Below are 11,939 nucleotides of genomic sequence, written 5' to 3' on the forward strand. Positions count from 1 at the left end.
CTTACATCACGATATTAATGATTGGTTCTGGATACATTTGAAGAAAAAAGTGGCCGCTTGTGAGGGGAACATTTTATATTTTTGTACTAATATGCTGACTGCTGGTCACGTTAGAGGGACAGCTGTTTTTGAGAGGTACTTTTGAATACAAACTCATTGATGCCAAGGGATTCTGGCCATAAGAAGCGGGTGGCCGCTGGTCAGGGGGCCGTTCAAGAGGGGAACTACTATATATATAATCTTTTCATATCGGATGTACACCCACTGCAATGGAGAAAAAACCCCCCAAAAAACGGGGTAATTTTGGGCATATGAAAACTGGAGTCAGGGCTTGTGATTTGTCAACAGACTTGGACTTGTGTCTAAATAAAATTCTTTGGGCATCAGTGTATTATAAATCTTACATGACTGTCCAAGTGGGATCACAATGGAGTCCACATTTCCACCAAAGTGACTCATCCCTCAGTCAAAATAGAGCAAAGTGATCAGAAAATAGAGAAAACTGAGTTAGAAGTCAAATTTTGTAATGGAAAATTAAGTTTGCCATCAACTGGTATTTTCCTGGTTCAATAAGTTCAAAGTATTAAATCACACAAAATACTCATACTTTATGAAAAGATCAAAACATTTTACCCTGAATCTGAAAAACCGATGAATCATTTCAATAACAGAATCTGACAGGAACCTCAAAAATAGGTTTCATCAATCAAAGTAGGTGACAACTACTATTTAATGGCATAACAACTCATCTCTCTCTGTTTGCAGATGAAACATTCATTACATTAATTAATCTCTTCATTTTTTGTCTCAAAATTTATAAAACAATGCTGTAAGTAGCGTGGCCTAAATCTGAAACATTGTTAATGATTATGCCATTACTGCTACTAAAGCAAGTAACGCATATAAATTGCTAACTACAGATACGACACATGTGAGTTATATTGTAAAAGTATTTTCAAAACTGATCACCAGTTTACAATATTAATATGTATAACATTTATGCAATGGGTTCAAAATACTTTCTTAATCCTTTAGTTTTTGAATGAAAATAAACCCAACAAAACGTACCAAATTAATTTTTTTACCTGTTAAGCATGATTAAGTAATTAACTTACAAAAAAACATAAAATAGTGTAAGGTGAGCATGACTTTCAAACAAACATTTTGTTATAACACAAAAAGCTGTCTCCATGCAAACAAATTCAGGTAATTTGTAAATCTCTTCATTGAACCGATGCAGCCAAAGAAACTGTATTTTCATCCCTTGGGAGTGGATAAGGATCAATCCCTGAACTGCTCTGTTAGCATCGTAAGAAGTGTCAGGGAGCCTTGGCTTCTTGGTGATCTCCAAACTATGAATGTTGCAGACTGTTCTTGCCTAACAGAGACAGATATCTTCCTCAACACAAGAAGAGATCCAGACCATTTCTGTGAATGGAGGGGATCATCCACTGAAGATAAGAATGAAGAGAGGCCCTTCTTCCTCACTCTGTATGTGCAGCAACTTTCAGAAAAGCCCCACACCTGGTAAAACCAAAACCAATCAACAGAGAGAGTTGTCCATGCATGCACACCCTGATCTGGCTAAGCATGTGGGACTACTGTCCTACAGGGCCTTCCTGTGCCCACATCTTGGAACTTTAGAAGCTCTGAAATATAACAATTCAGGCAACAATCCAGAAACAAACATGGGTATTCTTGCAAAGTCTGAGTGTATGTTTTCAGCTGATGAACAGTCTATGTAGTTCATTATGATCTGTAGGGATGGGTATTCAGTAACTTTACTGAACACTGCAAAAATCTCCACGAATTGCTATATCAAAGTTGAAAACAGAAATTAAGTTGGACAGCCTTTGAAATTCATTTCAACAACAATAATTTCAAGTTCTGTAAATTAATTAATATCTTAGTATAGTGGATGTTTCTGAAACAGTGTCTACCAACTCTTTGAACTAAATGTATCACAGTAATTAACTATGTTCCTTAAGAGTGAAAAAAAAAACTGAATGCTTTAACATTTCACTTAACTTCACTGTCAAACAACTATATAAGACCCACAAGAAATACAAAATCACATGTTTCACTTTCTACACAAAGCAGATAGCTTTCAATACTAGTAGGGAGATGATCTTTATAAAATGGTGGTGGTGGTGGGTAATTATAAATGGAGCCCAAAAAGAGGTCTGAACATTAATAAATTATCAGTGTCTTTCAAGCACTTCAAAATCAAAATGTAGAATTTTGTCAGTATGATCAAGGTTTCCTTCAGGCAAATTTGATAACACTTTTATTACCCTGCCTCACAAGCAAGTCACTTAGAAAACAGGTGGGACCCAATCTAGATTTAGAGGAAACCTGGACATCAAACTATCCCAACTGAACTCCTTATGATCTATCGTTCTTGTCAGTACTCCAAAATCTGGATATGCCATAATGTTCATGGCCTGTCAATGGCTTACACAGGCCCCCTCTTTTTGTATAGCAACTTCTTCAATGTAGCTGTTTGACTTTTTGACACTGTACATAAAATTCTCTGAGGCTAGATACTGCATGTAAATTTTACTTGTCCTTAAAATTTCTTCGAGAAAAGCTGTTCTGAGCAATGACACTGCTGTTGGTAAATGGTACTTATGTTTCATTATGTTGCTGGCAGTAAGTGTTACTCACATCTCATTATGTTTCTATTGGTAAGTGGTAAATATGACTCATTGTGCTGCTGCCATAAGTGGTACCTATGATTCATTGTGCTGCTGCCAGTAAGTGGTACCTACAATTCATTGTCCTGCTGCCAGTAAGTGATACTTATGTCTCATTATGTTTCTACTGGTAAGTGGTACCTATGACTCATTATGTTTCTATTGGTAAGTGGTACCTATGACTCATTGTGCTGCTGCCAGTAAGTGATACTTATGTCTCATTCTGTGTTCATTAATGTATGACAACAACGCTTTATGATAGGAACTTCTGAAAAACAATTGAATAATTTCATACAGTTTGAAGAATGTTGTTCCCAGCTGCAGAAGAAGGATGTGTGGAAGACCATGCTCATGGACTATGAGGACCCCTTCAACTGATCGCCGCATTCCAATTTTGTCAAACTCTTCGCGCATTCTCGTAAAGCGAGCTGGAACAGAAGCATCTTTCTCATACAGTGGCTCTTTAGTGCCAAAGGTGTAGTTGGTCAAAGGATACCTGCAAAACATGTAGTCATATATCATTTCTCATTAAGACAGCAATGAAAGCTGAGACTTGTACACATTTATTTGCACTATTCTTTCTGCTGGACTTAACTTCGGAATGAAAAAGATTTTTGTTTGTGGAAAAACAAATTTTGAACTTTAATATGGAGTGAAAAACACAATGAAGTTAAGTTGTGATAGTTCACTTAAAACTGGTTTGTAGAATTATACAAGAAACCATATGAAATTGTTATTATGCCCATTAATTATTCAAAACAGCACATATAATGTAAGTATATAATACATGTGTGTGTGTGTGTGTGTGTGTGATTTGGATTTTTAACGTAGTTTTAACAATTTTTCAATCATATCGCTACAATGTCTGCAGTGTTACAGTTTAAAGTGATGTCTAGCACTGGGGCATCATGCCGCAGGCATATAGCATGATATCCCACCCAGACACATTATCCTGACACCAGGCCGCCCAGTCCTAACACTAACCTCTTAATGCTGAGTGCCAAGCAAGGCAGCTGTTAGTACCATTTTTGTAAGTCTTTGGTATGTTATTCAAGTATATTTAAAAGTAATTAATACAATAAGATTGTATTCAAGTAAATTCAAATAAACTCCCAAAAGATATTGACAGAAGGTTCTCAAGAGATTTAAAAACTGAAAACTGATTTGACTCTTGGCCCCAAAATCTCATGAGTTAAAATGAAAATCTTGAGTCAAAACCGAAATATCAGGCATCATTTGTTTTCTAATCAGGATTTTGTAGATGGGATTGTTATTCATGGAGCAAACTGATGTCCAAGATTTCTTTGTCTCATGCTGAATTTAAAGGTAAACACTTGTACAGTATTTTGTAACTGATACTAGTAAATGGAATCAGTCAGAATTTCATCACTGATGATGGTTCCATTAACCAACTAATAATTGATTATAATCAATTACTAACAGCAAATTTGAATTTTTGTTTGTTATACAGCTCTTTGCTCAAAATGTTAACAAATCTACAGGAGTAATCTCTTGCAATGACATACTTTAATCTGATAAAAATATTACATTTTTTTAAACAAGTTATTTTTGTTCTATAACTTTGTTAAATGAATGCAACTTTTTATAGTTGATCAGTTTTATGTAACTGAAAAACTTTTGCAATCCCCAAAAACTTTTCATTAATATGTGATGTGTCTATCCTTTAAAGTAAAGAAGGACAAGGTTTTCTTTTTTGTCATTATTTACACATAATACAAAGGATTTTATATTTAAACTGAAACAAATCATCAAATTTTTTTTAAATGTATTGATTCTATAATTTAACAGCAAAATCATGTAATCATGACTATATGCTCTTAATTAAGTTTGCACCTATGGAATATGGTATGATTTCATACTTGTAAGACGTGATCGGAATAAATAATTCAAATCGACTGTAGTGGACTGGAAGTCCTATACAGCATACACAATCCAATTATCAAAATCATAATTATTTAAACATATAATTTTTTTTCGTACATATCACTTTGTATTTTCCCATAAGTTTCTCTAACCTTTGTGTTTTGCATGCAACTAAAAGAAGTAGTCTCCCTTTCCATACAAAGTCAATTGATTATGGAGTTTCAGAATCAATTATCTTATTGGTTCTCTCAACCAACCCATGATCGATTATAATCGTTATTCGGAACAACACTAATTGATACTCAAGAATTCTTATGACTTTAGGAGATTTATTCACCTCCTCGCAATTACTACTAACTCTATTTCTTTGGTGTCCGAGGATCTGAATGATCATCACTGGAATGTCATGTCTGAAACTGTGACAGGAGAGAAAATATACTACTTGATCTACTGTGATTAACTAATGCATACCCATGAAGAAAATAGCATAGTCTCATAGATAACTGCTAGGATTTTTTTTTTTTTAAAAAAAATCCACAGGCAATGTTTAGTTTAATTCACAGGATTACTGACTGACCACTGCTAAATTGTGATTGTTAAGTTTCATACATACCATATTTCCTGTATTTTTTTGTACCCTTTAATTTTTAATACACAATCCTATTATCAAAATCATAATTATTTAAACATATCAAAAAATTTTGTACATATCACTTTGTATTTTTCGCAAAATCCATTAAATTATCGGACATAAAATTTCTACTAAGAAAATTTACGTTTGCAAAAAAGATCGATAGTACCATATTCCATTTTGTTTTTATAAAAAATTAATAATTAATTGTTGGCGAGAAAATACAATGATTATTGCATAAGCTCTCTTATTGTCATTACAATATCTACTGGTGTTTATTAACAAATAGATAAAGGACTTCACAGACCATACCTTTAAATATTATTGTCAATTAGTTCTCCTTATGAAGATCATCAACATAACAAAACACCATGTGCATTTTAAAATGAGTCTGTAAGCCCTTTGATGTTTTCTTATCCAAATTACATCACAGTACATGCTAAAGTTAAAACCACAGACCCTTGGTCAACTAGTCGTATTGTTTCAATACGGTTATACAAACGTAAAATATAAAAGCTTTTGTCATTTTCTATTGTAAATTTGTAAGTCCCAGATTCCGTTAAATCGATTCGGATATATACATATATTTACTATCTTTAAGTGTTTGTTCTGTTTTGACTTGGATATAATTAACATTTTATTGCAAATCTATTCAATGATATACCCCTCTATTATCTTTACTGGCCGATTAGAATAACAACGCGCATGATCGCTTGTTCTTACTACAAATTCTAATAATAACAAAAATCTTTGTGAGTACTATTATTCTTGAAACGAGACAGAAAATATGTTTACTTTGTACGTTTGTACCATCAGGTTGTAGAGTAGCGCGTGTTCCATAGAATTTGTTCAGGTATGATCCCTTTATTTTTCGTACAGTCAGAACCACAAAATGAAAATTATTTATTTTACAGAATTTTTTGTACACTGAAATTAATAATTATTTTTTCACGCATGAAAGATTTCACCTTGAATAATTTTGTATTTGAGAAGAAATGGAGGATGTCTTCTCTTTTAGAATGTGGCCATGACAAAACAAACATTGCTTATAATGCAAGATCAAATTTAAGTTTTTCTGTGGCTCAGTTTTTAAAGTTACTGACGGCTCTCCAATATTCCTCCAAGTTCATCCTATACCGCTCCAGTGGCCTAAGAGCGTCCACCTCGGATGCGGGAGGTCATGGGTTCGATCCCCGGCCAAGTCATACCTAAGACTTACAAAAATGGTACTAACAGCTTCCTCACTTGGCGCTCAGCATTACGAGGTTAGTGTTTGGACTGGTTGGCCTGGTGTCAGGATAATGTGACTGGGTGGGACATCATGCTACATGTCTGCAACATGATGCCCCAGTTGTTTTTGTTTTAGTGCTATGTCTTACTATCCAAATAACAGGCTTGTATAGCGTGTTCTAACGTTGGATGACATCGGAATAAGTACTCAAAGTTTCAGGAATATCTCACACACTTGGCAGCCTATAGCAGCACTCTTCCACTAATTTACGTGTAATTAATATACTTACTGTGCTGTCTTTATCCTGGTGGAATGAAAATATGACACTAGGAAATGGATGCATTTTCACGTTCCTTTCACATACATTTGAATTTTTTTTACAATAGGATGGTAGTCGAGGTATGCCGAAGTATGCTTAAATAGGTTCATGTTTGGGATATGTTTCTTGAATGAAACGAAATGAAACATTGCTTACAGTTCCATTATGCATAATATATTTTTATTTGTTTCGTTAAAGAATAATAATTCAACATAACCCGATTTCGTCATTCTCAGCTTTTATCACTTTCCAGCCAACATAAATGTAGGCCAAAGAAACTTGAAAACTGGTCAATTTCTTTAGTGAGAATTTGAATTTATTAGAGAAAAGATATCAGGGCAAGTAAAGTCTGACAAAAACATTACTTTGTTGGAAAGCATCGTTATTAGTTGCCAGTTGTGTGATATTTCTGAAAATTTGACTTCATTACACTGTTAGTCGACATCAAAACACGCTACACAGCGCCGTTATTTAGGCAGTAAGACCCATCATTCCCCAGAACAAAAATATCGGGTGATGTGTCTTACGTTGTAGGACTAGCCCTATACTTACGTAAAGGGAGGTTATTCTTATATGGTTTACGAGGTTAGTAACTCTTATAATTGTCAGTATTACTTAGCACCTGCAATGTAAGAATTAGAGTTTTCCTGGATGAGTGTCCCCAATATATAAAGGATCACAGACGACCAGAAATCAGTTTATATCAATCCAAATATAACCCCCACCACAGGGACCCTGTCCAACACCAACCCCCTCCAAACAGGTTTGAGAGAATACACCTGTGCAAAAGTTTGATCCAATTAACGAAGACATGAACAGCTTACAAATTTATGACTCTGTCCAGAGTTGCAGTATTGTTGTACTTGCTATCCAATTTAACATTTTGGCCTTGACTATATTTGGGCCAGCCGCTTGTGCGCCCATGTGCCGCCATTTTTTCTCCCATTTCCGGTTCTGAAAAGGCTCATCAAATACACGAGAGACAACGCAAACCCGGAACGAGGTATCTCTCACACACACACACACACACACACATAGTGAGAGACAACTTAATAAATACATTTAGCCACAGAAGTCAGAAACTTTATTCGATTTTCTCAAAAATATGATAAAAGAAAATGCATCGGGAGATATTACGATTATAATTTTATGACAAGTTCTCTCTCTCTCTCTCTCTTAGAAGTGTTGTTGAACATTTTCAATAGTTAAAAGCAAAATGAGTTTCCGACTGAGAAATAAGCAGCTATGGGAAGTTAGAATTGCATTTGGATCAAAAACGGAGTTATGGAAATTAACAGTACGTTTTGTACATTATAGTCTACTGAAACTGAACATTATGTTTGGGTCGAAATAGCTTTTATGACATTTGAACATTACTAATTAAACAATGACAGTTATCTGAGTAAAACATTATATTTGGGCCCCGTTGGTGTTTAAAATTGACTATTTGACAAGCTACGGAAACGAAGTGATATAGACACACTTTTATTTTTTGACTTAAAATAAACAAACGAAGTGCTTATAGGCACACTTCTATTTTTTAACTTACAAACACAAATACAAATTTGTTTGGCAGTTGGACTAGTATGTCTTTTATAGAGTATTGGGGGTAACCCTGAAAAGGGCTGTTTTTGTGGACGGGGAGTTATGGAAATCTATTATGGTCTAAGATTGCTTCCCCGTTTGGTGGCAGGTTTTCCCGCATGATAAGGTCTGCTTCTTCGGAAAGAGAAGGAGAATACTTTCGTGGCTCCACGACAGTCAGCAAATCCTCTGTCTGGTTCCTGATGTTGTTGCTGCTGTTCTCTCCCCTCTCTTTGCTTCTGATATCTGTACTTATGCGTTCACTCTTCTTGCTCTTTCTTGATTTCTTATCTGAAGTGCTCTTCTCTCGGGACTTCGGTCACTTTCAACATTATGACATTCTCTATCTCTTCATGCTTCTGTATCGTGCTTTGCCTGACACGATGTAAATTCATGTGAGCTTCGTTCAGCTTGGCTAGTCTTGAGCATATCTTCATAGAAGGATGAGACAGAAATCGTTGGTCAGACTGGTCGGTCGGTCGGTCGTTTCGTTCAGCTTGGCTAGTCTTGAGCATATCTTCATAGAAGGATGAGACAGAAATCGTTGGTCAGACTGGTCGGTCGGTCGGTCGTTTTGATGATAGTCGTGTTCGCCCTTGCGGTCATGTACGACTGTTTAATTTCCCATTTGGGAATGATTGATTTTTTCGAGGGGGAAGGAATGGTGCCACTCCCCCCCCATCCCCAACGTATTAATGCACTTTGGAAGTGATATTTGATTAGTCCGATTTCGAGACATTAATGTCTCACGGGACTCGTGGTGAATGGGAATGCTCCACACGGTATCGAATTTTGTGCCCTAATTTCCGAATAGTAAATGACGTCGTTTGCCGTATTTATAATTTGGAAAATCATTTGTGCTGTTTGTAGAAGAAGATATAGATACAGATGGCAAGATGAATCTCCTAGTCTATTTTAGGGAACAGTTATTTAATCGAGTAATATTTGGTGTTTCTGTTCTAACAATAAATATTTCCGCCTTGTGCGGGGTGCCTGATGACTGAGATTTAGTCACCTTATATTTCTAATGTTTTAATGACATATTTCCTGATTATGTAATTTGGTGCCCACCTTGTGTAACTGGTCCTGCTGGCTTTGGGTTTTTAGCCACCTTATAGGTCTAATTTGGGTTTTTGCTCTAATTTCTAGTTAGTTTATGAGTCAGTTTGTTGCCGCATTGTGCAGCGGACCCTGATGGCTGGGATTTAAGCCACCTTATAATGTTTATTTTTGTTGGCCAGTCATAATTAGCATATTTTAAGACGATTCATCATGCCTTAAGTAATGATAGAGCAGATAGATGTTAGTATGAATGATGGTTACTTAATTACCGATCACCTTTTGCATTGCTTAATTGATTATACATTTGGACAGTTCAAGGCGCCGAAGTGGGTGATAGGTGCAGGTGTAGCATCAGTCCGCGCACTGGCGGTACTCGCCCCTACTCGGGCTGTAAACCGTAGTACAAATCCACTCTACTGAACAAAGAATGCATGAAATTCTTGAAGGGGGCTACTTTATCTTGGCCTTTATATCGGGACCGAACGTCGATATGTCAATCACTTTCACTTTCAAGTACAAGCAACTGCTGTTCAGATCGATGTAATCTTCGGGCTGTCCTTTGATTTCAGACTCGATAGGAGCTGATCATGAGTTCTTGACAGAGGAGACGGGATAAAATTCTACCCATTGGGATTCTTGCATCGACATCATGGTGGCTGGCATGGCAAACAGATCCAGTTCCGACCTGGAACAGGCACAAGACTCTTGGTGCATCATTTTCTTTCTTTCTTTTTCTCTCTGTTTTTTAATAATCAAAAACGTCAAAACATCGGACAGGTAATCTTTTCTTGGTCTTTCTAGCTGGGGGGGGGGGTGAAGGTCTCTGGAAGGGTGTCTTCGTCGTCTCTTTCTGACTTGTCCTTGCTGTGGCGTCACGAAGCTGGAATGCCTTACTCACCAGCGTCCAGGGCATTTGTAGGAGTTTCTCGTAGGCCCAAACTGTCTTTGCCCGTTTGAAGCAAGACATTTCTGCCTGCACTCAAGAAAGATTCTTTGGGGTTTTGTTTGTCGATAATGACATTTTGGAGAAATTGTTTGCCGTGCGTCAATGCGGCATCTTTCAAAGCGTGCAATCCTCGTGTCACCATCGGTTTCAAAACCGGTGCCACCGAACGAAATGCCGATTTCAGTATATCTCATAAACCTCGTTCTCGCTGTCGAGCGACGCCTCGGTACACTGGATACATGGCTTACAACTCGTTAGAGAATCGTTTTCAAAAATGAAGTTTTACAATGACTTCCCCTTTGGAGAATGGAATATTTTGTCCCAGATCTCCTTTTATAGCTATGTTGACAGTCTCAAAATACGGCTTACTGACGGGTAAATAGTGAGGATGTACAAATTCGCGGTTAATCTGATAGGTGTTTCCACCTTACTTGTCATTGGTCGTGGTAGAATCCACTTTGAAAGCAATGACACGTAGTAACGGTTCGGAGGTGTGTCCCACTACGTTTTAATCCACCGCATCAGAATACACAAATATCAAATTGAGTCCTTTGTTCAGTTCTATATGGGATCCAAAAACCCTGTAAAATCCATATTACTGTTGATCTTCGGGCTCAGATTCTAAAAGTTGATGTCCACCCAAAATGTCAAAGAAACTACCATTAAACCGGATAGAGAACGTTTCGGTATCCTTAAATTTCATCAGTAGGCGCCGAGCCACATTATTGTACTCAATCGTAATACTTTATTTTGGTTCTGTTCACGGCTTTGGCAACTGCTGCATCGAACCAGTCACTCGAAGTCAGAAGAGTGTCTAAGAGGATTTCTGTTTAGGTTATTGTTAGAGTGGTGACTGACGTTGGACGCAAGACTCCCGTTGTTCCCGTTAGAGTATTTCAGGGAAGGATTGGGAAGAAGGTAATTGATGCAGTTGCTCAGTAAAATGGTCCACAATTGTTTGTCTCGTTGCTGAAAACTCAGATTGGCAAGGGATGCACCGATGACACAATACACCACAAAGATTTGGCAGAAAAAGACGATTTGCGTTTTAGACACACGCTCTCTACACCACACCCACAAGGGTTGTTTTTGTAGATCTTGCAGAGAAGAATTGGGCGAAGGAGTGATAACGAATGTAGTGGCAGCCGAGGCTGTGTTGAAGGGCATGATGGTCACTTCTTTTTATAGTTGATGACTTGCGAAGCGTTGATCCATCGTTTGTAAGGCACTTAAGTCACTTTTCCTTTCCTTTTCTTTCTTTTGACGAGTGAAGGAGCATGTTTTATGGGGGGGGGGACATCTTTGTTTCTCGGTTCCAGGGCACACACCAAAAATACACTGACGTCGATGACTTGGCACACGCCTTTTTATATTTTGTTCACTATCGCTTCGTCAAAAAGGTAACGATGTGTTTTCAAAATCGCCAAAGAATCCTCCCCTTTGGTTGCTCCTCTTTCTTTTTAGACGACTGTGTCTTTTCTGGGTGTGACGTCGATGACTGGCTAAGCGTTTTTGTGGATGAAGAGACTGTCCATGTCATTTTCCTTTTCCTTTTTGGACATGAGAACGACGATGATGATAGTGTG

The 11,939-nt window shown here is 37.1% G+C and overlaps 1 protein-coding gene across 1 annotated transcript in view; it reads right to left on the minus strand.

The window, feature by feature from the left end:
• Nucleotides 1–7,714, minus strand: part of LOC149785810 (cleavage and polyadenylation specificity factor subunit 5-like) — a 113,332-nt gene extending 105,618 nt beyond the window's left edge. The window contains exons 1-2 of the mRNA XM_089979751.1: nt 7,586–7,714; nt 2,992–3,192 (exon numbers count right to left, since the gene is read on the minus strand). Coding sequence (XP_089835877.1) covers nt 2,992–3,192; nt 7,586–7,707 — 323 coding nt within the window. The 5' untranslated portion in view covers nt 7,708–7,714. The remainder of the gene's footprint in view (nt 1–2,991; nt 3,193–7,585) is intronic.
• Between the last annotated feature and the right edge of the window lie 4,225 nt (nt 7,715–11,939).

Source organism: Sinohyriopsis cumingii, chromosome 13 (genome assembly GCF_028554795.1).
Source record: "Sinohyriopsis cumingii isolate HCF-2022 chromosome 13, ASM2855479v2, whole genome shotgun sequence".
Taxonomy (NCBI): domain Eukaryota; kingdom Metazoa; phylum Mollusca; class Bivalvia; order Unionida; family Unionidae; genus Sinohyriopsis; species Sinohyriopsis cumingii.